General features: G+C 33.6%; 5 protein-coding genes across 5 annotated transcripts; all 5 read left to right on the top strand.

Moving 5' to 3' along the window:
* Positions 1-337: 337 nt before the first annotated feature.
* Positions 338-2,968, top strand: EAE98_007799 (uncharacterized protein; the record flags this gene model as incomplete). The annotated part of the gene is made up of 6 exons (XM_038955422.1): positions 338-405; positions 491-560; positions 628-644; positions 694-773; positions 830-2,724; positions 2,780-2,968. The coding sequence occupies 6 exons, from the start codon at positions 338-340 to the stop codon at positions 2,966-2,968; spliced, it is 2,319 nt and encodes a 772-aa protein (XP_038808151.1).
* A 1,228-nt stretch (positions 2,969-4,196) lies between these two features.
* On the top strand, positions 4,197-4,430 carry EAE98_007798 (uncharacterized protein; the record flags this gene model as incomplete). Its single annotated transcript, XM_038955421.1, has 1 exon — positions 4,197-4,430. The coding sequence occupies one exon, from the start codon at positions 4,197-4,199 to the stop codon at positions 4,428-4,430; it is 234 nt and encodes a 77-aa protein (XP_038808150.1).
* A 13,898-nt stretch (positions 4,431-18,328) lies between these two features.
* On the top strand, positions 18,329-19,669 carry EAE98_007797 (uncharacterized protein; the record flags this gene model as incomplete). The annotated part of the gene is made up of 6 exons (XM_038955420.1): positions 18,329-18,452; positions 18,528-18,873; positions 18,925-19,053; positions 19,103-19,232; positions 19,281-19,519; positions 19,570-19,669. 6 exons carry the CDS (start codon positions 18,329-18,331, stop codon positions 19,667-19,669), a joined length of 1,068 nt encoding a protein of 355 aa, XP_038808149.1.
* Positions 19,670-21,356: 1,687 nt separating this feature from the next.
* On the top strand, positions 21,357-21,680 carry EAE98_007796 (uncharacterized protein; the record flags this gene model as incomplete). Its single annotated transcript, XM_038955419.1, has 1 exon — positions 21,357-21,680. The coding sequence occupies one exon, from the start codon at positions 21,357-21,359 to the stop codon at positions 21,678-21,680; it is 324 nt and encodes a 107-aa protein (XP_038808148.1).
* A 283-nt stretch (positions 21,681-21,963) lies between these two features.
* Positions 21,964-25,766, top strand: EAE98_007795 (uncharacterized protein). The gene is made up of 5 exons (XM_038955418.1): positions 21,964-22,341; positions 22,431-22,751; positions 22,810-23,075; positions 23,128-24,627; positions 24,680-25,766. Exons 1-5 carry the CDS (start codon positions 22,194-22,196, stop codon positions 25,097-25,099), a joined length of 2,655 nt encoding a protein of 884 aa, XP_038808147.1. The 5' UTR covers positions 21,964-22,193; the 3' UTR covers positions 25,100-25,766.
* The last annotated feature ends 134 nt before the right edge of the window (positions 25,767-25,900 follow it).

Below are 25,900 nucleotides of genomic sequence, written 5' to 3'. Positions count from 1 at the left end.
TTGTGGGCAGTATACCCTTTAATAAATATCCTCTACATCATCTTTCCAACACAACCACTTCGATCTACAACACTCTCACCACAATCACAACCTCAACCTCAACTTTCACTTCCACCTTGACAACTTCCAGGATCTGGAGCACCTTTTGCATCGTATTCTGTGATTTATCACAAAGGTGCTCATTTGATCATCTCCATTTTCATAATCTTACTTACAGTCCCGAACCTACATTCCTTCCAGCTGCTGGCTTAAATCCATCAGTTCCTTATACCAGTTTGAATCCATTTCAAAACATACGATCTTTTCTCTTTACCACTTCCATTGAACTTTACTCAAGATGACGGTCGCTACCAGGACGGTGGTCGTTATGCCTCCTGTCCCCAATCGGGAGGACTTAGATGCGACGTTCGTACTGGATCTTTTCTCTCTGCCACCTCCCCCCTCGACCTTACTTGATTCGATATGCTAATTACAAATTCTTGCGATTTAGATGGAAATACCTCGAGGCTGGAGTATCAAAAGTCATGTTACAATTGGCAGATGGTGTCGATATGAATACTGTAGGTGCCACTCCTCCAACTCTCTTCAGCTCTTACGCGCAATTACTGACTTGCTTTCTATCTATAGTATATGGGAGTATACACGTACGTATTCCAAACACACACCTTGGCAGCATCATCTAACCTGAAATAGAGCTGTGCATAATTTCTGTACATCACAAAAGGCAGTCAGCAACCATGGCCCAGGAGTAATCGGAGGTGCGCATCGCGGAGGTGGGACCTTGTACCAATCCAAATTTAAAACATATGTACTGATTCTGTATTTACAGCACACCTTCTGGGTGAAGATCTATACAAAAACCTCATCAAATACCTAACACAGTATCTCAAGGAACTCGTTCTCGCCTCTAAGACACATAGCGACGAAGCTCTCCTTAGTTTCTATATTCGGGAATGGGATAGATACACGACAGCAGCAAAATATGTCAACCACTTGTTCCGATACCTTAATCGTCATTGGGTAAAGCGAGAAATGGACGAGGGAAAAAAGAACATTTACGATGTTTACACTCTACACCTTGTTCAATGGAGAGAAACCCTGTTCACAGCTGTCCACTCAAAGGTTATGGATGCTGTTCTCAAGATGGTTGAGAGGCAAAGAAATGGAGAGACTATCGAGCATAACCAGATCAAGGCCATTGTTGATTCTTTCGTATCACTTGGGTTGGATGAATCGGATCCTACTAAATCGACCCTCGATGTTTACCGTTTCCACTTTGAGAAGCCATTTTTAGAAGCCACCGAAGCTTTCTACCGAACGGAATCAAAAGAATTTGTCGCGGAAAATAGTATAGTAGAATACATGAAGAAGGCCGAAATTCGATTGGCAGAAGAGGAAGAGCGAGTTAGAATGTATCTACACCAGGACATCATCATTCCATTGAAGAAAGCCTGCAACACTGCTCTTATTGCAGACCACTCCGTACTTCTTCGAGACGAGTTTCAGGTTCTTTTGGATAATGATCGATATGACGATATGGCACGCATGTACAACTTGCTGGCAAGAATTCCAGATGGTCTTGAACCACTCCGTACCAGATTCGAGGCTCATGTTCGTAACGCCGGTCTTGCATCAGCAGCAAAAGTCGCTAGTGAGGGTGATAAGCTCGAACCTAAGGTTTATGTGGATGCTCTTCTCGAGATTCACACACAATATTCAGGTCTTGTAAAACAAGCATTCAAGGATGAGCCCGAGTTTACTAGGTCTCTTGATAACGCATGCAAGGAGTTTGTGAACCGCAATAAAATCTGCAAATCTGGGTCCAACAAATCCCCTGAATTGCTCGCCAAATATGCCGATTCGTTATTGAAGAAGAGTGCCAGTGGAGCTGAGGAGAGTGATATCGAGAACTCTCTTACCCAAATTATGACAGTCTTCAAGTATATTGAAGACAAGGATGTGTTCCAGAAGTTCTACTCGCGTATGCTTGCTCGTAGATTGGTTCACACCAGTTCTTCGTCAGATGATGCTGAGACGAGCATGATCAGCAAGTTGAAGGAAGCATGTGGATTCGAATATACCAACAAGCTTCAACGTATGTTCCAGGACATTCAAATCTCGAAGGATTTGAATAGCGGCTTCAAGGAATTTGAGGGAGGAATCTTTACTGGAGGCGAAGAAAAGCCAATCGATGCTAGTTACTCAATTCTGGGTACGGGTATGTGGCCTTTGAATCCACCAAATACAGATTTCACACCACCAGTGGAAATTTCCAAGGCCTATGAGCGATTCCAAAATTTCTACAACCAGAAGCACAGTGGTAGAAAACTCACGTGGCTTTGGCAATTGTGCAAGGGCGAGATCAAGGCCAACTATTGTAAAAACCAAAAGACTCCATATACTTTCCAGGTTTCGACTTATCAAATGGCCATCCTTTTGTTGTTTAACGAGAGCGATAAGAATAGCTATGAAGATATCGCCAAGGCAACTCAATTACAGGCTGATATCCTTGATCCCACCCTTGCTATTTTCTTGAAATCCAAGGTCCTCACTATGAGTCCAGCAGATGATAAGCCAGGACCTGGCAAAACCTTTAACTTGAACTATGATTTCAAGAGCAAGAAGATTCGTGTCAATCTTAATATCGCTATCAAGTCGGAGCAAAAGCAAGAGGTTGATGAGACTCACAAGACTATTGAGGAAGACAGAAAGCTGCTCATGCAGGTATGTAGAAATCGCGTGTGTAGTATAGATGAAATCCCACTAACTTATCTTTTAGTCTGCCATTGTTCGTATCATGAAGGCACGAAAGAAGATGAAGCACAGCGTTCTTGTTGCCGAGACCATCAGTCAAATTCGCACCCGATTCTCACCAAAGGTTCCAGATATCAAGAAGTGTATTGATATCTTACTGGAGAAAGAATATCTAGAGCGACTCGACGATGATGAGCTTGGATATCTTGCATGATCCATAAGCCTTTTATTTAACAGAGTCTCTTGCATTAGGGATTCATGATGGATGACCTTTTATGAATTTGCGGCTTACTGAAGTTGATTATAAAAGTTACCAGCCCACACTTAAGATTTGGGGAGAGAAACTGGTAGTATTTACCTGCTGGCCACCCTTTGATCATAGTCAATGGATGAAGGGGCAATAATTAGGCGTATTGATGCATATTTTTTATCGTTTTCATTCGTTGTGTTACTGGTGCCACTCTTGACCAATTCTTTGGGACATATCTGGGAGGGAGGGAGGAGTTGCGAGAAAGCTATTGGTTGTTTGTTGTGGAAACACAGTTTTGTGTTTTACAATCAAGGTTTCTTTTTTTTTTTTGTCTTTTTCTTTTTTTTTTGATACCGCGGATACCTAACTCATAACTTCGCACATCACTTCAAGAAGATTTAGTTCTCTAGACGAGAAGGAGATACTTATACGGGATGAGCCGGTGATGGGACATGGGAGGGAGTGGAGATGGGAAAGAAGGTAAGGGGAAATAAAGGGCAGAATGTAACATATCGCAATTGGTCATTGGGAGCATTTGATGACTAAAATGAATGAATAGCTTGAGGATTGGATGTGATGTGATGGTGAATGGGCAGGCGGGCTTGATCATAATTGGGATGGAAAGTCAAGTGCGGCTAAGTAAGGGAGCATAAATGGGAAGAATTGAGCGGGCATAGAAGTGTGCATGAATGAATGATACGGGTGTTCAAAGTAAATGAAAACATCAGTCAGCGAGTTACAGCGAAAATCAGTTAATGTTACCTCCCTATATATGCTACTTGGGTATTTAATAAGTAGGGTTGTGAGTGGAATGTGAGTGGAATGTGAATGAATGTGAATGAATGTGGATGAATGTATTGATGAATGATATATAGGTACTTGAGTCTTTTGTGATTTGGGCGGTGGAGAGTGGAAATGGAGGTGTCAGGGTGAGGTTGGGAGGGTTTGATGGGGAATTGTGTAGGGATTGGTGAATTTTGATTTGGTTTGTTGTTTGGATTGTTGGGTGGATGGGTGGATGGGTGGATGGCATGTGCGGATGGGAGGGGGTGAGGGGATGTGCTAACTTGGGGAGTTGTAGTGTTGATTGTTTGTGTGAAGGGTTTTTTGAGAGGAGGGAGGGGTAGGTGGGTGAGGTATTTGTTGGGTTGTTGGGTGGTGGGGAAAGAAGATGAGAAGTGGGAGGTGGAAGATGGAGAGAGGAGGAGGAGGAGGAGGGGGGGAGAAGGAGGGAGAAGGAGGGAGAAGGAGGGAGAAGGAGGGAGAAGGAGGGAGAAGGAGGGAGAAGGAGGGAGAAGGAGGGAGAAGGAGGGAGAAGGAGGGAGAAGGAGGGAGAAGGAGGGAGAAGGAGAAGGAGAAGGAGAAGGAGAAGGAGAAGGAGAAGGAGAAGGAGAAGGAGAAGGAGAAAGGGGAGGATAATTATTAATCTGGGGTAGATGGGGGAGAAAGTCAAGGTGAAAAGGCTGGAGTTGTATGGATGGGATGGGATTTGATGTGATGTGATGTGATGTGAGTTTTGTTTAGATATTGTAGGGAGGGGAGAGATGTTTGGTGAGGAGGAAGTTGATGGGAAGTTGAAATTGAATTTGAAATTGAACTTGGATGGAGGTTGGAGATGGGTGATGGGTGATGGGTGATGAATGAGGATGGAAGTAGTAGGGGGGACGGGGGGAGAAGCTTGGAGTATAGGTTGTTTGATTGGAATAGAGGCAGCTGGGTGGGTAGGTGTTTTGATGAATGTATTTTTGTTGGGGGTGGGAGAGATCTGGATGGGAGATCTGGATGAGAGATGATAGAGGTATGATGTGTGATGATGGGTGTAAGGAATGGGGTGGGGGTGAGGGGGAGGGTAAGTAATGAATTCGAAAATAAAGTTGAAGGAGGGATTCAGGATGATTATGATGTATCAATTGGGTTTATAGGTTTATAGGTTTATAGGTTTATAGGTTTATAGGTTTATAGGTTTATAGGTTTATAGGTTTATAGGTTTATAGGTTTATAGGTTTATAGGTTTATAGGTTTATAGGTTTATAGGTTTATAGGTTTATAGGTTTCTAGGTTTTTAGGTTTTTAGGTTTCTAGGTTTCTAGGTTTTTAGATTTCTAGGTTTATAGATTTATAGATTTATAGATTTATAGGTTTATAATATAAGTTTGTAAGTCCCTAAAGAAGAAGTAATAACAAATAATAAAAAGCCGAAGCTGAAAAGAAAGAAAAGAGATAGTATGTATATTATAGAAAAATATTTATATATAAATAAAAATTTAATAAATAATAAGTAGATGAGTATTGTATATTAAATTAAATTTATATTGAAAGAAGATGTTTGATTTCTAGAATTATCTAGGTTTCTAGGTTTCTAGGTTTCTAGGTTTCTAGGTTTCTAGGTTTCTAGGTTTCTAGGTTTCTAGGTTTCTAGGTTTCTAGGTTTCTAGGTTTCTAGGTTTCTAGGTTTCTAAGTTGTACATATAGAGTTTTTCTTTGTATGTATATATATATAGGTATAAAACCTGAACTGAGTATTTTCTTTTGAGTTGGAGAGAAGAGGAGAGAGAATAGCAATTTGGGGATTTGGGAATTTGAGTAGGGGATGAGTAGGGGATGATTAGGTAGGTAGTTAGATAGTTAGGTAGATATATCATCTAGAGTATTATTTTATATAGATTTGATATAATGTGTATCTAGTTTGTGAGTTTTTTTTTTTTTTTTGAGTGAGGTTTGAGATGAGATGAGATGGGATGGGATGAGATGGGAGATTTGGATTGATTATAATAGGTATTTAGGGATCTGAGTAGCTGGGTAGGTGAGTATATAGATAGGTTAGTTTTTAAAATAAGGTTTTGAGATGAGATGAGATGAGGAGATTCGGATTTATAATGATGATATAGCTAGTTAGCTAGCTGGGTAGGTATATATATATGTATTTATATATATATATTTATATATATGTATTTATACATATGTATTTTATCGTAGGTCATGAGCAGGTATATGGGTATAGAGTATATATAGAATATAAAAGGGATTAGACTAATATTAATCTATTATAGAAAGCTGGCTTAATTTAACAACTAAAAAGTAATAAAAACATATAATATTTAGGAATCTATATTGTAATATTGAATTTCTTATCCTATATTAAGAAGGAAAAAGCCTATATTATATACCTTTTCTATTCTAATCTAACTTCCGCTTTCATTTATCTCTTATAGATTCTTTCCTAATCTAATTATTCCTTTAAAATAAAGCTCCTTTTTTTATTCTTTATTAATAATCGTTTTCGGAATCTAATATAATTATTTTCGAAAACTAATAATAATTGTTTTCGAAAAACTAATACAATCGTTTTTGTATAATTGCTTTCAGAAGCTTATAAACAACAATCACTGATTGATCATATGATCCTATAACTCGCTCTTAGTATAGTATATAAAGATAGAAATGTATATATATATATATAGATATATAAAAAGATGTATTATTATTTTTTATATAAAAACATAGTCCCCTTTAATATATACCGTCTTTATATAAATATATATAAATATAATCGCATTAAAAACCTTTTAGAGAAAAAGAGGATGACTATCTATATAGATATTACTGGTAAAAACCTACTGAGAGGAAAGCGAGTCTAATGTGTATATAAATCATGAAATGTTGTAAGAATTATTATAAATTTGATATAGTCAAAATCTTGATAATTGAGTCTTGTTAATAATGAATTAAACCATTAACTAATGGTTGCGGTTGAAAGCCAAAAATCGAAAAAATAAAAATCGTTCTAAGAATATTTAAGATAATTTACTTTGCTCAATATATAGGATGTGCAGATATAGTTTAACTAAGTATAGTATCGATATAAGAGGAATCTTTGTTGAGATGGATTAAGCCAGAAATATACTTTAAATATATAGCTTTTCCAACAACAAATTATGAAAAAGCTTGGATTTATTATATTTTATATTATATAGATGTGTAGTTAATTCTCCAACTTATTAATCCATTAGTGAATAAAAATATATATTTATTAATAAATTAATAAAACTTTTATTTCCTGTATAATCCACATCGCAATATCCTTTTATATAGTTTTTATAATTCTTTTTATATATTATTTTTAAAGTTTCAATTCTTTTTAAATATCTAAATATTCTTTTCATAACCACTAAATAATCTTTACTAGGATTAAACATATATCTTACTAATTTTAATATAAAATAAATAATATTCTATTTAATTCCTAAAACTAAATAAAATAATTTCCCTATTACTTTTAAACTTATTTTATTTTATTTAAATTGGCTTTATTTAGATTTATTTTAATATTATTTTTAATAATTATAGGTATAGCTACAGGAATACAATCTTTTAATTTTAAATCTTTTAGATATTTATTATATATTCTTTTTAATATAATTTAATAAAATCATTATTTAGATTTATTTAAATATTTAAATAGTTTTTATTAAACCTAAATCTTTTAGATTTAAATAGTTTTTAAGATTTTTATAAAATTCTTAATTAAAATCTTGTTAGAATTTATAATAATAATATTATTAATAAATATATTTAATATTAATTTCGAATATTTATTTATAAATATACATTCATCTAATTTTATATTAATAAAATTTAATTTATTTAATATACTTTTTAATATAATATATTATATTCTAGCAAATTATTTTAATTTATATAGAGCTTTATTTAGTTTTAATATTATATCTTTATTTTAATATATTTCAAAAATTTTAATATATATATTTTTATTAATATTCTTCTATACAAAAACTAATACCATATCTATTTTATATATAAATTATTCTTTATTTATTATTAATATAAATATTAATTTCTAGGTTATTTGTTTTATTATACTAGCAAAAGTATTTAAATAATTTAATTCATATAATTGTTTAAATCCTTTAGCTATATATCTAATTTTAAATTTAATATTATCATTAGATAAATATTTAATTTTATATATTTATTTAGTTTTTAATATATTTAATTCTTTAATATTATTATTATTCTTTTAATAATAGTTCATATATTATTCTTTTTTAGGGTTTTTATTTTATAATTTATAGTTTTTTCCTAATTTTCTTTTGATTAGAATTTATAGCTTATAAATATATTTTAAGAGTTATTAAATTTTGTTATAAAACCTTTTTATTATTTTTTTTTCCTTAATTTTTATACTAAAATATAATAATAATTCTTTTTATATTGATTGTTATTAATATTATTTAATTTAAATTTATAATCTTGATTTTCTAGTTTTATATATTATAAATAAATGAGATTATATATATTTAATATAATTCTACCCCTTGTATATACTTAGATTATTTAATAGAGATAAATAAATTAGAATTAAATAATATTTCAATTATTAATCTGCTTTTATTAATATTAAAACTATTTAAAATTAAAATTTTTTATTTAAATCTTTATATATTATTATTATATATATCTACCTCTTCTTCTTAATCTTCATATTATTAGGGTTTTTATCAAATTCTTTTAATAGGTCCTTTTTAGTAAAATTGTTTTTAATATAATTATTATAATAAATCATATCTTCTTAATAATAAAATTATTAGAATTTATTCTTTTATTCGATTTAATATCTAAATAATAAATTCTTTGATGATTTAAATTCTACTAAATTCCTTTTCTTATTTATAATCAATTTATAATTTCTTTTTTAATATTTTAATATATATAAAAAATTCTAACATTTTACATAGAATTGCTATTAACTTCTTTATTAAATAATAATTTTACAGGGTGAACTATTTATAATTTTATTATAATATCTGTTTTTAATATAAACTATACCTGTTATATATTAAATTATAAAAATATTAATAGATTTTATCTTTATACAATATAATATTCTTTTTATTAACATTTGTTTAATTTTTTAATTATTTTATTTTAAAAATAATAATAAGAATTTAATATATTTTAATATAATTTCTTTAGATTTAATAAATAAATTCCATTAATTAGAATTAAATTCTTTTATATTATCTAATTTTATTATTTTCATTTTAATATTAAATTAATTATATATTAAATAAAATACTTTTTTTAATATATTAAAATATCTAATTTAAATTTTATAGAATATACCCATATACCTTATATAGCCCAATTAATAAAAATAATAAATTTTTTTTTTAATTCTAATATTTTAAATAATTTATAAATATTAATACTAATTTTATTGAATTTATTTAATTTCAAATTCAATAGGAATTTACTAATATTTTGAATTATTTTACTATATATATAGACTTTATAATAATTTAAATCTATTTTAAAATCTTTTAGATTTAGTATTTTTATAATATAATCTTTATTAATATGATTTAAATACTCATATTATAAATCTAAATTTTTTAAATTTATATTATTAGATTCTTTTTAAATTTATTTATTTAATTTTTTTTAGAATCTTTATTATTATTATAAATAATATTTTTATTTTTATTTAATAAATCAAAATTTATATTACATTCTAAATAGAATGTATTATTAATTTATTTAATATTCATTTTTATATTAAAAGATTTATTTGAAAATTTATATATATTTCTAGAAAACAGTATTTTGTTTACCCAATTCTTTTTAATGGTTTATTTAATATTTATTAATATTAATTTTAATTCTAATATATACTTTATTATTCAAATAAATATCTTTTTATTATTTATAATAATAGGAATATCCCCATACCTGAATATTAATATAGATTCTTTATTAACTATATTAATATATTTTAGAACTTTATATTTTATATAATTTATAAACCAATCTTTATTTGAATAATAATACTCTATAATTCCTAAATCTATAATAATATTGTTTTTAGATTAGTTAATATAATTGATTAATATAATTATAATATTCGATTTACATTCAGGATTAGATACTATATTATAGTTTATTAAAAAGGTTTGATTTATTTCAATATTAAAGCTTTCTAGATAATTTTATTCTTTTTATTAGAATTTTCATTATTTTTGTTTTGATTTTAATTAATCTTTTTATTGTTTTTATTAGTTCTATTAGATTTTTTAAGCTTATTTAACTCTTTAATTACTTTATATAGTTTTTTATTTAATTTTTTATTATTTTCAAATAAGTTTTTAGATTTTTTATAATCTTTATTATAAAGTTCTAAATGCTTTTTAAAATACTTTTTTTTTTAAATATCTCTTTTTATTATAAAAGTATAATTTGAAATAATATTTTGTGATTTTATTATTTTATTAGACTCTATAGAACCTTTTATTCTAGATTCCTCAAATATTAATTTAGATATTAATTTATCTAAATCAATATTATTATTATTATTTAAATCTTTCAAGAATTCTTCAGTTTTTTTTAATTTAAATAAATCAAATAAATCGTTTAGATTATTAAATATAATTTATATTATATAAGCCTTTTGTAATTCAAATTTTAATTCTTTTAAATATATATAGAATGAGAATAAATAATTTACATATTTATTTATATTATTAAAATCATTATAATTTGATTCTATTAGTCTATTAAAATATCTTTTTATTATATCAAAAAAAGTTTTACTATAAATTTTATTTATAATATTCTAAAGCTTTATTAAACTAATTTTATCCTTAAATCTATTAACTAAATCCATTAATATTATTGATTTTAATATAATTAAAGCTTTTTTAGATTTATCTTCATATTCTTTCAATTTTTCGTTGTATTTAAAGTGAATCTCTTTTGAAATAGGTGTATTATTGTCTTTAAAATAGTGTTTTCTTTCGGAGTCTTTTTCTAAATTATTTATATAGGATACAAAATTATTAGCCTTTAAGAAGAGCTTAGATTTTTGATACTATTCTATATAATTAAATCGACCATTCAGTTTAGGACTAATATACTTAATTCTTTAATTTATATTTATTTTTATTTTAATATATATAAATATTTTATTATAATATAATAAATACTATAAAATCAGAATCTTTATATAGTTTTTATAAAGCTTTAATTCGGGAAGTGATTTAGTCTTTAGTTACCATCTCTTAATATAAATCTATATAAATCTTTATATATAAGTTTATTCAAGTTAGGGTATCTTTATATAAAATATAATACTATATAATTCGCTATAAATAAAATATATATACATATATAGCTTTTAGGGATTTAGTTTTATTCTTTAATTAGATTTAGTTTTAGGGATATAAGTAAAAATAGATTAAAAGAATTAATATATTTAATATCTTTTATTATATTAACATAATTATATTATAATATACATTATATTACTGAATATAGGGATTCCTAGCAATCTTAATTGATTAGCCTCTCTTCTTATTAATCTGAATATTAAATCGATATTTTAATCTTTAATTTCGATAAGAATTAGGTTTGGATTTGAATTTAGGCCTTTCTTTATAATTATATCTTGAATGTAGGTTGGATTCTAGGTTTTTTTAATAATAAAATTAGGGTTTTTTCTAATAGTTTCTTTATTATAATTATATAATATAGTTAAATTATAAATAGAATCTTCTGGATTTTCGATTTCTTTTTTTATTAATTGATATATAATTCTTATTAAATAAATAATATAATTATATAGATTACTATTATTTATATAGTATTCCCTTTTTGTTTAATATTGAATAATATTATATTCTATATTATTTAGCTTTTTCATATATTCTTTTATCGATTATTTAAAATAGTTTCATATTAATTCTATATATAAATAAATATATATAATATGTTTATTTAATATCTATTATAATATTTATATAGAAATAAAGAATTTGTAAACTAATTAAACTAATCTCTTCTTTTTAGATTAAATTTGATATATAAGAAATATTTAGAATTTCAAAATTGATTAGATTATAATTCGAATTAATATAATTATATATTATAGTGTTCTATATATAATAAAAAGTCTAAATAATATATTCTATAGGTAATAAATCCGAATATATAGTATCTTTATAGTTATAATATATTATAAAACTATATACTAAATCTTTAATATCTAATTGATCTATTTCAACTTGAATCTTGTTTTTTTATATTATTAAATAATATTGAACTATTATTTGAAATTATAGTTTAATAAGGAAATTATTATTATTCCTAATTTCTTTCTTATTTTAATATTAAATTACTTTGTATTTTCTATTATCTTATTTCTTTTAAAATCTTTTAGTTATTTTTATAAATATATCTTTATCTTTAAGTTTTATATAGTATATATACATATATATAATTTAATAATATAAATGAAGTATATATCAATCAATAAGAATTCAATAGTTTAATAAGAGTTTAATAATTCGATAAGGGTTTAATAATTTAATAAGGGTTTAATGGTTTGATAAGAGTTTATATACGTATATATATATATATGTATATAAATCGATAACTATATAATTCAATAAGAATTTGGTGGTTTAATAAGGGTTTGATAATTTGATAAGGATTCGTATATAAGTAATAATTAGCTTTATACCTTCGGTAAGGTATAATATTCAAATCTACTATATTCAATATAATAAAGGAATTATTATATTACCAGTGATATATAGTATTAGTATTATATCGAACTATTAAATAATATTTCTATGATAAGATACAACTCCAATATTAATATTATACTAATGTATATAAACTAAAAATTCGAATATAGATTTGAAATCAATATATATTTGTATTAGTATATGTATATACTTAAATAATGTATATAGTGTTTTAATTAAATAAATATATATTAATTTAATAGATTTTGAATGCGATTTCATTAAATACTCAGATTTCGGTTGTTTTTTCGACTAATTTTCGATTTATACAACTCTTTTTTGCTTTTTCGAATCGAATATCAACATGTATAAGCTTATATTTTAATTATAGATATAAGATACCAGGCTTATAATCTATTATAGATTATAAGTAGGTATATAGATATAGAGTATATATAGAATATAAGAAGAATTAAACTAATATTAATTTATTATGGGAAACTGGCTTAGTTTAATAACTAAAAAGCAATAAAAATATATGATATTTAGGAATCTATATTATGATATTGAATTTCTTATTTTATATTAAGAGGGAAAAAGTTTATATTATATATCTTTTTCATTTTAATCTAACTTTTAGCTTTCGTTTATTTCTTGTAGATTTTTTTCTAATTTAATTATTTCTTTAAAATAAAGCTTCTTTTCTTATTCTTTATTAATAATCGTTTTCGGAATCTAATATAATTGTTTTTGGAAACTAATAATGATTGTTTTTCGGAAGCTAAATATGATTGTTTTTGTATGGTCGCTTTTGGAAGCTTATAAGCAACAATCATGTGATTAGTTATATAATTCTGTAAATTATTCTTAGTATAGTATATAAATATAAAAGTGTATATATATATATATATATAAAAAGATGTATTATTATTTTTTTATATAAAAATAATATATTTATATATATATATGTATTTATATATATATATGTATTTATATATATATATGTATTTATTGTAAGCGAAACTTGGTACTGGTCACGTGACCTCTTTCTGTAGCTAGTACTTATAGGTCTTCTTTATATAGTTTAAAAACAGCAGTTAGTTCCTATTCATCTTCTTATATATTTTATAATGTGCTATGTAAAGCCTACTTCTCCTCTCCTTTATCGGGGGCGCTACGTCTTAATAATTTATCTGTAGTATTTATAAAGGACTACTTTATAACCCTATTATCTTCTACTCTTTTATATTATATATATGTATATATATATATATATATATATATATATATATGTATTTATATATATGTATATATTTATATATCTGTTTTATCTCTTAGATAATCATTTAGAATTTGTGATTTGATATTTCCTTCTTTTTCTTTTCTTTTCTTTTCTTTTCTTTTCTCTTTTCTTTAAATATACTATGTATAGATATATATATGAGTGAGTGAGTATATTAAAGTATCCATCTAGATACAAAGTAGTAAGATTACATACCTACATTACTCTGTACTTTTAAAATCATCGATAATACCTACCTAGGTAGCTACTGCTACCTCCTAGCTACCACTCTACCGGTATAGACCAAATCTTATTCCTCCTTCCTCTCCACCTACCTCCCCACCACGCATACATCTTACATCTTATATACGGATTACAGCCTCACGATTCCACAAGCAAAAAAAAACCAATATGAATCAGCATGTCCCTTGTCCAGAGAGAGAGGAAAAAGTTCGCCTCAACGTCAAAGCGTTCCTCGCGTTCGTAACCTGAGCACGGTACCGAGATGAAAGTGGCTCGAGAGTGGAAGGGTGGTGTGGATGCGAGAGACGGCACGATACGACAAGCGAGGAGTTTCGCGTGGCACTGGGATTGGGGGGAGGGATGGATGGGTGGGAGAAGGTTGGTTGGACAGGGAAGGGTGGAAGGGTGGATGGGGATGGTGGATGGGTATGGTGGTTGCTATTAATAAATGTGTAGAGGGAATACTCCGTAGAGGAAATGAATGAATGAATAGGGTTTGGGTATGTGGTGTGATTGTGATTGTGATTGTGATTGGGGTTTGGGTGGTGAGGTGAGGTGAGGTGAAGTCAGGTGAAGTTGTTGCGGAGTGGGGGGATGGGATGGGACGGGATGGTATGGTATGGTACGGTATGGTATGAGATTTGATGAGATGGGGATGAGCATGTGGATTGAATGCGGATGGCGATGAAATGACGTTGTGGAAGCGCTGTTTCTTTTGTTGGAAAGGGCTGAATTGGCGTGAAGGAGTAAACGCCGTATCATGTCATGTCATGTCGTGTCGTGTCGTGTCGGATTGTATTTGTGTTGTGGAGGCGGAAGAGGCGTTTGGAAGGCGAGAATTGAGAGGACGTGGTATTTTATTTTTGTTCCCTTGTATTTATTTATATCATAGAGGTACTCGAGTAGGTAGGCAGATGAATCGAATGCGAGGCCCGACTCCCGAGAGAATGGATGTGAGTTTGATTTAATTTGATTGTGATCGTGATTGTGAATGTGATTGTGATTATTATAGATTTTGGATAGTGAGTGTATTTGATTGAGATGAATATTGACATCTTTGGAAGTACTGACTGTACCTAACCTTATTAAACTGTTTAATGTAGTATTTATCGTATGTACTACTTAAATATACTTATAAATAAATAGATGTGACGGTTAATAACAATCTCCTACTCTGGTCTTCACACGTGGATGAATGGCGATGAACAGATGTGAAATAAGGGGACTCGATCCGATCCGATCTGAATCTGAATCTCCTTGAAGGGTTCTGGTGGTCATACAAGACCAAGACAAGAAATGTGAAAGAGAATGTGAATCCCGAGTTTCATGAGACCGACGTTTGGTTTTACATTCATGCTTTCTCCTTGGGCTTAGTGGGAGGGAGGTAGGGAGGTAGGGAAGACCCTTTTTATTAGGTTCTTGTTATGATCCCATGTTTCCATGTTTCCATGTTTGAGAGGAAATGAGAATTGAATCGACGTGAAATCAAATGCATAATACTGATCCCTATTTCCCTCCAACCATCACCATCACACAGTTAGGGATAAATGATGATGAACACTCTAGGTTGCGAGTAAAGTGGAAATCCTCACCAAGTGGATGGGGGAACTTGGGTAGATGGAGGCTTTTGGCTAAAATTGGGTCGAGATTGGGTAAGAGAGGAAGATCAATTGAGAAGCTTGGGGCGGTTGGTGGGCGAGGAGGTATTGCGGCCACGAGGTTGATGGGGTTTCGAAGCGTGGGAGAAGAGGGCGAGGGAGAGGGAGAAGGAGAAGGAGAGTTTATATGATGGATTTATTTATATATTGGTAGCCTTTTATGGATTTATGATTTAGATGAGATCTAGATGGATACCTTACTTGGGTCGATATGTTTTGGTTGAGGTTTTGGAATTCTGATTTAGATTGATTGATTGATTTGATTTGATTTGATTTGATTGATTGATGGATGGATGGGTGGATGGATGGATGTTGATTGATTGCTAGAGAGGTAGATAGTAGGAGAGTAGGTAGGTATATAAGGTGATTATTGATCTCTGCTTTATTTATATCTAATGGGTATAAGAATAGTAAAGAAAGATTGAATATATAGGTATATATATGTATATATCTCTTTCCATATATATAATCTGTAATAGATAACCTAGGTAGAAGATATAAATATACATTCACATACACTTAATTACATACCTACATATGACTTACATCCGCACCGGTAGTACAGCATCCCTAGTAGTTCTCATACTATACTACCCGTTCGTACCTTGTGCTTGTGCCGCATGATATAGATAGATATCTACTAGGTGGGTAGTCCACAGACTTTGTTTGAGTGAGATTTGACTTTATTTGATGAGAATGAGGGAGGAAGGGAAAGTTAGCAACTTGGAAACAGATATCGTGAGATGATGGTATTTTGTATAGTTAGACAGAGGATGAATGAATGAATGATTGACTGTGCCGTATTGAATGGATCCTCTTTAGTCAGATCTATATATTTCTTTAATACATCGTACACCTACCTACATATGTTATTATTGTACCTTTTATTATATATGCAAGTAGCTATTCTCGGTTTTATATTTGGAATTTGATATTGAAGGAAAGGCAGTTAGATAGATATCGAGGTAGGAACTCAGATGGTATTAGATCAAAAACGGCCAACGGACAGACTTTCGAATGTTTGTTTAAATACCTAGGTAACGAATGATATACTATTCAAAACCTAATGATGGCCTTCTCGTCGATTATTGAAGTCATCACATAAATATCAATATCAACATCATCAACATCAGTCAAGCAATTCTCATACTTCACTATGACTATCTACTATCTACCTACCTCTACTCATACCTCTCTTATATCTACCTGTCTATCTACCTACCTACCTACCCACCTAAGTATCCATTTATCCTCCTCTCAATTGAATGAAAATTTGATAAAATTTCCGAATAATTGCAGATCTACTTACAAGGCGGGCTGGCTGGTGACTTTGGATCATTGTTAAACTCGTAATAAACACCCAGGTACCCTGCCTACCTAGCTTCCATTCAATATATACCCAGTCCTTTTTATTTACATAAGGTTACGTTACTTATTACTACTGTTGATATCAAGCTGGAGCTCAAACTGGTACCTTATTCATCTAGAAAATTTGGTCATCATCATCATCATCATCATCATACTAGAAATATTATACTCAGGTTCATCCATTCATTCCATCATCCCGTCATCCCATCATCCCATCATATAAGATCCCACACTCAAAAGGCATTAATATCATTTGCCCTTTTATGCCATAGATACTATATCTCAATCCTTCCCCATACCATTCTTGTCTGAACCGCAGCAGAAAGAGAGCAAGTATCATACGCCTTGCCTTTCGTTGAGCTAAGACCATCATCCATCCATCAACTCTAAATTATCCCATTCATTCGAGTCCACAGTCCACACCCACCACACCATCGTCAGACAATCAATTAAACCAACCTCTCTCCTCTCTCCTCTCTCGCCCCCTGCTCATCTTTTGATATAATTCTCCATTCTCTTGATCTACAAACACTCACCGCGAGAAGATTCCGTACCTAGCATACCTACCTACCTATCAAACCTCAATTGATAAACCGTTCAGAGATTATATAACATCATACGAAACAAACAAAAATCTTCAAACAAAAATCTTCAAACAATAAGCTTTGTTCGCTATCAAAGACCCGACCTCCAAGAAAAAACGAGGGAGAAGAAGAGAAAAAAATCATTATTGAGCTTGCCTCGGGTGATTTCTGTCTCACTAACAACTTCAACCATCCGCTTTTCTGAGTGGGTTGTGGAGACTCGGTACTGTCCTTGACGGCATTTCGATAATATATCCTCTTCACGTCTATTTTCGTCACAACCTCAACTATCATCGATCAATCTTATTCGCATTGTCTAGAGCCGCCTCACGATTTATACTTACGATAATCCCGAGTCGAATAATCCTGGTCCGAATATTTTCTTTTTCAACAATACAATTGTACGGATTGGAGTTGATAGCCTCGTGAAATCGTGTTGGATATTGAAGTTGGACTAGGACTGGGACGGGACGGAGACTACGCATAACGTCACACCTCAAATAATAAGTGACGACACAACTCTTGCAGGCAATCAGCGAATAATATATAAGTCGTGAGAACAACCATCATCGCGATTCCACTCATCGAAGTATTTAAAGGGAAAGGCGGGGGCTGCTGAAGCAGCCAGCCAGGTGAAGCAGGATAGGATGGGTGCTTGTATGAGCTCGAATGTGGAGGACACGGAACAGAGAAAGAGGAGTCAAATGATTGATAAGAAGCTGGAAGAGGATTCGAAAAGGCTCCGAAGAGAATGCAAAATCCTTCTACTAGGTGAATATTTCAATTCATTTCAAGATCTCAAAGACAAAGGCAAAACTTGTTCAATGCTAACCTTCATCGCAACAGGCTCGGGCGAGAGTGGTAAATCAACCATAGTTAAGCAGATGAAAATCATACACCAGAATGGCTACACCATTGATGAGTTGGCGTTGTACCGATTAACGATCTACAAGAATTTGATTGATTGTGCAAAGGCATTGGTTGGTGCAATGCGACAGATGGAAATCGAGCCAGAGAACCCAGCGAACAAGGAATACGGTTCATTTTTGCTGGAGTATATTGTCGACCCTGATCCTCATACACCACTTAATCCTCGAGTTGGCACGGCCGTGGCATCATTCTGGAAGGATGGGCACATTGATCTTTTATTGGCTAGGCAGAGTGAATTCTATTTGATGGATTCAGCACCATAGTGCGTACCACATATTCTCCATGTATCGACAATGATACTAACCTATTATAGTTTCTTCGAAGAGGCTGGAAGGATTGCAGCACACAATTATATTCCTACCGAAGCCGATGTTTTGAGAGCTAGAACAAAAACAACTGGTATTTACGAGACAAGATTCACCATGGGCTCTTTGAGTATTCAGTCAGTATAATCTGCCCGCTTCAAACACTCGATACTGACTTTATGATAGTATGTTTGATGTTGGTGGCCAAAGAAGTGAGAGAAAGAAGTGGATTCATTGTTTCGAGAATGTAACTTCAATCATATTTTGCGTTGCGTTAAGTGAATACGATCAGGTTCTTTTGGAGGAGAGTAATCAGGTCAGAATTACCCTCTAGTGTTTAATAACCATCCTAACATTACACCAGAATCGTATGATGGAGAGTCTCGTCTTATTCGACTCGGTTGTCAACTCAAGATGGTTCATGCGTACCAGTATCATTCTCTTTCTCAACAAGGTTGATTTGTTCAAACAAAAGCTTGGTCGATCACCTCTCGAAACCTACTTCCCAGATTATTCTGGTGGAAACGACTTGAATAGAGCAGCAAAGTATCTACTATGGAGATTCAATCAGGTTAATAGAGCTCATCTGAATCTATATCCACAGTAAGTCTTCTTTGAATGACCCTCGAGACTACACCTCTAACATTCAATAGTCTCACACAAGCTACTGATACTTCGAACATTCGACTAGTGTTCGCTGCCGTTAAAGAGACCATATTACAAAATGCTCTCAAAGACTCGGGCATACTCTAATCAGATAAGAGTATAGCTCATGATGAATAATGTCTTAATTTATATAATCCATTTGATAGTGACTGGAAACTGGCGTTTGGTTTAGGAGTTTTAGGGAAGGATGTGTGACAAAGATTACAAGGTGTATGCTGCATGATCTGGGCTTGGATGACTGGAAAGGGGGTGGCATTGCACGAACAATGACTTCTATGTCGTTTGAATTAGGTTGGCGGGGTGAGGGTACTACATCCATGACTTTTACATATGTGCGGGATTACATATTGCAATTGTGAGGAGTTTAAGGGCCAAATGGTCTATGGGAAATCGATTGATTGGTATTTGGGAAAAACTCGGACGAAATGGGTAGGTGGTCTGGGTTCAGCGTCTTAGCATTTGCAGGTTTACAATAAGGATACTGTCATATTGGGGGAAGGGGAAGGGGGTGAAAGATGGATTTGAAATTACAATGACAGTGTAGAAAGTTGATAGCCAGCGATCATATCAGTTCAGTGTCGATTATCTTGACACATGGATGAACAGTAATTATTGAAAAGATTTTACGATAACCATTCATCATGACATAATGTGATGAGATGTCGATGGGAGAATTTGTGTGAATGATGATTAAACATAATACATATGAATACGAAGTAGTCTTACAACATCACGACATATTTGTGATGTATATTATATTTGGTAGTTCTGATTCATGTTTATCTAGACTTTACTGACAATTCACTTTTAACTGAACGCATATGACTGTACACGGGGTTTGCAGTCCGCAGGGCTTGGGGATTCAAGCCGGGCTTGAAGCTGAGGAGAGGAGAGGAGGGTGAGATTTGGAATTTGTTGAGATGGAGAGGTGGAGAGGTGGAGGGGTGGAGGAGGGATGAAGTTGAGAATTGAGGATTTGAGATTCGGAAGATGTGTGGTACCGGTAGGTATCTTGGATGTGTGTGTGTATCTTGGATGTATGTATCTTGGATGTAGCATGTATCATGTGAAGGAGATAGAGTTTATGGCGTTTGTAAATATCCCGCTATGGAGAGAGGAGAGAGGAGAGAGGAGAGAGGAGAGAGGAGAGAGGAGAGAGGAGAGAGGAGAGAGGAGAGAGGAGAGAGGAGAGAGGAGAGAGGAGAGAGGAGAGAGATGTTTATTGTGGTGTGGCTTGAGCACAGTGTGTGTATTTACTTTGAGTGCCTGGCCTGGTATGTACTAGGTACTAGGTAGGTAGGTAGGTGTTTCTTGGGAGAGGATGGAGGGTGGATGGTTGGGTTGATGGGGAGATGGGTTGATGGGGAGATGGGTTGATGGGGAGATGGGTTGATGGGGAGATGGGGAGATGGGGAGATGGATAAATGGATTGATAGATGAATAGATGAATAGATAAATAAATGAATATACAACATCTACCTATGTACTATATACTGCCTGATATGGATTACATCCTGTGCAGATGGGAAACAACAGTTGGGAGAGCGTCATAAACATGCCATTTCACATACGTACGATGAACAGTTGTGCTCTGGGAGAAAACCGGGAAATGGTGATGCTTTGCACCCCACACTCATACATCCTCCGCACACACTCGAGGACATACATACTTGCTTTTAGTGCGATGTATAAAGTATTGGGTTTGCTTTGCATGTGTGTAGCTCGTTATAGTGGGGCGCGGGGAGTTTAATTGGTGCAGACTGTTTTTGTGGAGATGGTCGGCGGGTTAGCTGGGGAGAGAGAGGCCCCTGTTGTTACTCAGGCTCGTGGTAGGCTCAGGTCGGTAGGCTCGAGGTTGGGTGGGATCGTATGTTTTTCTCGAGATCGATGGAAATGTCCGGGAAGATATCCAGAAGAAGCTATGGTGGGGGAGGGGAAGGAATGGGTTGTGGTTATGGTCATGGTTATGGTTATGGTTATGGTCATGGTCATGGTTATGGTCATGGTCATGGTTATGGTCATGGTCATGGTTATGGTCATGGTGGGGAGGATTTCCAGGAAGGAGCTACTTGTGAAATGGGGATATTTATATCAATGAGCTTCTTTCCGAATATATACGAGAACTAGGTACCTACCTGTCTGTCTGTCGTTTCTTCTGCTTGTTGGTTTGTCTATCGGTTGGTTATTATATCACACAACTTATATAACTCGCACCACGAATCTTCTCTATTTATCAGAGAAGATTGGTTTGGGATAATATCTCTTACTTTACTTGCATACATACCAGGTACATACCGGTACATAGTACATTAATTCGAATCACCTGTCACTCCAAGCACACTCGCATCCCCCGCAATTAGAATTACCTGAGCTGGACCCGATCGGTGATTAACCCCGCATCAACATCAACGAACGAGCATTCACCACATACATTCACATACAGACATACATACATACATACATACCTAGCCGATCGCCTGAGCAGATAGTTTTTATTCAACTTCTCCCTCAAGTTCTTGCAACTTTTTCTTTCTCATCTCTTGCTCGTCAATCACTCGGCACATCTGCGTATTGAAAAGCGTCACGAAGACTGCACAGGTTGAGATTCAAGATGGCAACTGCAACTAGAGAAAGACGTCCCTCTACAGGTGCTCCGATTAGTGAGCTCCAAGGTCCTGTTGGTCCTGCTGGCGTTACAAGACCTAAACATAGGCGTACCTTTACCGGTTTTGGTGCTGGGGAAATCAAAAGTGTAGAAGGTATGTTATATTTCTTTGGTTCTGCTGATATCTTTCTCGTTTCGATGCCGTGTTGAAATTCACGCTAATTATTTGCCCTCTCTGTATAGCATCGATTCCTGAACCTCAACGAGAAGCATGGAAGAAATATACTGCTAAAGGATTTGAGACCAAGGAGGACTTTGAGAAGGAGGTTGTTCGTCATGTTGAAACTACCTTGGCTCGTAGTATGTTCAACTGTGATGAAACTGCTGCATATGCCGCGGCCAGTTTGGCTTTCAGAGATAAATTGATTACGGCGTGGAATCGTACTCAACAGAGACAAACTTTTGCCGATGGTAAACGTGTGTACTACTTGAGTTTGGAGTTTTTGATGGGGAGAGCGCTCGACAATGCTATGTTGAATGTTGGGTTGAAGAATGTTGCTAAAGGTATGTTGGATGACTTGTGAGGATATTCTAGAAGTGTAAATTCTGACTTTTTCTTCAGAGGGTCTTTCGGATCTTGGTTTCAGAATCGAAGATATCATCAACCAAGAGCATGATGCTGCCCTTGGTAATGGTGGTCTTGGTCGATTGGCAGCTTGTTTCCTGGATTCCCTTGCTTCCTTGAGCTATCCAGCATGGGGTTATGGTTTGAGATATAGATATGGTATCTTCAAGCAAGAAATTGTAGATGGATATCAAGTCGAAGTCCCAGATTACTGGCTTGACTTCAATCCTTGGGAATTCCCAAGACATGATATTGTTGTTGATGTAAGTTTGCCTTTGCCCAGAAGTTATTTCGTGTAGAGCTAATGGTTTTCAGATCCAATTTTATGGCCATGTCAGAAAGTATCAAGATGAACAGGGAGTATCGAAGACTGTATGGGAGGGCGGAGAAATTGTCAAGGCCGTAGCCTATGATGTTCCAATCCCAGGTTATGATACTCCCGCCACCAACAACTTACGTCTTTGGTCTAGCAAGGCTGCTAGCGGTGAATTCGACTTCCAGAAGTTCAACAGTGGTGACTATGAAAGTTCAGTGGCCGATCAACAACGTGCCGAGACTATCAGTGCTGTTTTATACCCTAACGATAATCTCGAGCGTGGAAAGGAGCTTCGCTTGAAGCAACAGTACTTCTGGGTCGCTGCATCATTATATGATATTGTTCGTCGATTCAAGAAGTCTAAGCGTGCTTGGAAGCAATTCCCAGAACAAGTTGCTATTCAGTTGAATGACACTCATCCAACTCTTGCTGTTGTTGAACTTCAACGTGTTCTTGTTGATCTTGAAGGTCTTGAGTGGGATGAGGCATGGGGAATTGTCACGAAGACTTTTGGTTACACAAATCACACTGTTCTTCCTGAAGCTCTCGAAAAGTGGTCCGTTCCTCTTTTCCAGAACTTGCTCCCCAGACATCTTCAAATTATCTATGAAATCAACTTGTTTTTCTTACAAACCGTGGAACGTAAGTTCCCTGGTGAGAGAGATCTCCTCGGCCGGGTCTCGATTATCGAAGAATCTCAACCAAAGATGGTTCGCATGGCTTTCTTGGCTATCGTTGGTTCTCACAAGGTTAACGGTGTGGCTGAACTTCACTCTGATTTAATCAAGACCACCATTTTCAAGGATTTTGTCAAGATCTTTGGCCCTGACAAGTTCACCAATGTCACCAATGGTATCACACCTAGAAGATGGCTTCACCAAGCCAACCCTAGATTGTCTGAGTTGATTGCCAGCAAGCTTGGTGGTTATGAGTTCCTCAAGGATCTTACTCTTCTGAGCAAGCTTGAAGCATTCGCAGATGATAAGACTTTCAAGAAAGAGTGGCAGGAAATCAAGTATGCGAACAAAGTTCGCTTAGCGAAGCACATCAAGACAACTACTGATGTTACTGTCAACCCAGCTGCCTTGTTTGATATTCAAGTCAAGCGTATACATGAGTATAAGCGTCAACAGATGAACATCTTTGGTGTCATTCACAGATACTTGACTATCAAAGCTATGAGTCCAGAAGAGCGCAAAAAGTTGGCACCTCGTGTTTCGATCTTTGGTGGAAAAGCTGCTCCTGGCTACTGGATGGCAAAGACTATCATTCATCTTATCAACAACGTTGGTTCTGTTGTCAATAATGACAAAGACGTTGGAGATCTCCTGAAGGTTATTTTCTTAGAAGATTACAATGTATCCAAGGCCGAGATGATTTGCCCGGCAAGTGATATCAGCGAACACATCTCGACAGCAGGTACAGAAGCCAGTGGAACCTCAAACATGAAGTTTGTGTTGAACGGTGGATTGATTATTGGTACCTGCGATGGTGCGAATGTAAGTTTATCCCTTATTGTATTTATCGCGCATCTCACTAATCAAACTTCAGATTGAAATTACTCGTGAGATTGGAGAGAACAACATTTTCCTCTTTGGTAACTTAGCTGAAGATGTTGATGACCTTCGCCATGCTCACACTTACGGCTCTACTCAACTTGACCCTGACCTTCAGAAAGTCTTTGAGGCTATTCAAAAGGGTACGTTCGGGGATGCTAATGCATTCGGTGCTCTCGTTGGTGCTATTAAAGATCATGGTGATTACTATCTCGTTTCCGATGATTTCAACAGCTACAACCAAACTCAAGCTTTGGTGGACGAAGCATATAAGAATCAAGACGAGTGGACTACAAAGACTATTACTAGTGTGGCTAGAATGGGTTTCTTCAGTAGTGATAGATGTATTAATGAGTACGCTGAGTCGATTTGGAATATTGAACCATTGGCTGCGAAGAAGGGAGAAGAGGCGTAAGTAGAAATGATATAAGGGCGTTAAGGATGATGGACGATGGAGAATATGCCTGAATGGCTGTTCAGGTAGATATGCTTTGGGGGGAAAAAGATGGTTATGATGATAATGATGATGGGGGAAAAAATAAGGTTACGAAATAATGTGCTACGATGCGATACATTAAGTCGTGACTAGTTTCGATTGATGAACGACATTCCTAACTACCTATTACCTACTTCCTATTCAACTGAAAGCTCGTGTCTCCCTTTCTTAAGTGAGTAAACACAAAATAGTGATGGTTTTGCTCAAAACTATTGCACACCTGTGAGTTGTCCGTGTGTCTAGCAATTAGCTTCATGATCTCGTGAATGAAAGTGCTGCGAGGTTAGATGTGTGGAAGAACTTCACTGGATACCAAACGTTGATATTTGGATAGCTTACTATTGGAGCCAAGTCAACCAGTTTGAGTCAAGTACTTACAAGAAAAGGTCATATTCGATCTCATTGGAGTATTGGATAGTTGCGCAACACCAATCGAGAAGTCTCGTGACGCTTACCCCTCATTTCGTGGCTATCCCCCGCACCTTCCCGTCTGTACTAGGGAGGTAGGTAGGTGGGTAGGTTTATCTGGTCAATTTGTTTGTATGTATGTAATTACTTTTTACTTTTTACTTTTTACTTTTCACTGTTTGCTTTGATTGAGTTTGAGAGTGAGAGGTTGTTGTTTAATTTTCTAATCAAGAGGGTAATCAAGAGGGTAAATCTGTCTGTCGCTCATCAATATATTATTCCTCTACTCCTTTCTAACCTGTCGAACGAAGA

This window comes from Botrytis deweyae (assembly GCF_014898535.1).
Source record: "Botrytis deweyae strain B1 chromosome Unknown BDEW_019, whole genome shotgun sequence".
Classification (NCBI taxonomy): domain Eukaryota; kingdom Fungi; phylum Ascomycota; class Leotiomycetes; order Helotiales; family Sclerotiniaceae; genus Botrytis; species Botrytis deweyae.
Note: the sequence above shows the minus strand (reverse complement) of the source record. Positions and strands in the feature narration are given on the sequence as shown.

Excerpts from the sequence above, each read along its gene's own strand:
- EAE98_007795 (XM_038955418.1), top strand. The coding sequence starts at position 22,194 with ATGGCAACTGCAACTAGAGAAAGACGTCCCTCTACAGGTGCTCCGATT. Across the intron at positions 23,076-23,127 it reads GACATGATATTGTTGTTGAT|ATCCAATTTTATGGCCATGT; the intron begins GTAAGTTTGCCT and ends AATGGTTTTCAG. Across the intron at positions 24,628-24,679 it reads GTACCTGCGATGGTGCGAAT|ATTGAAATTACTCGTGAGAT; the intron begins GTAAGTTTATCC and ends ATCAAACTTCAG.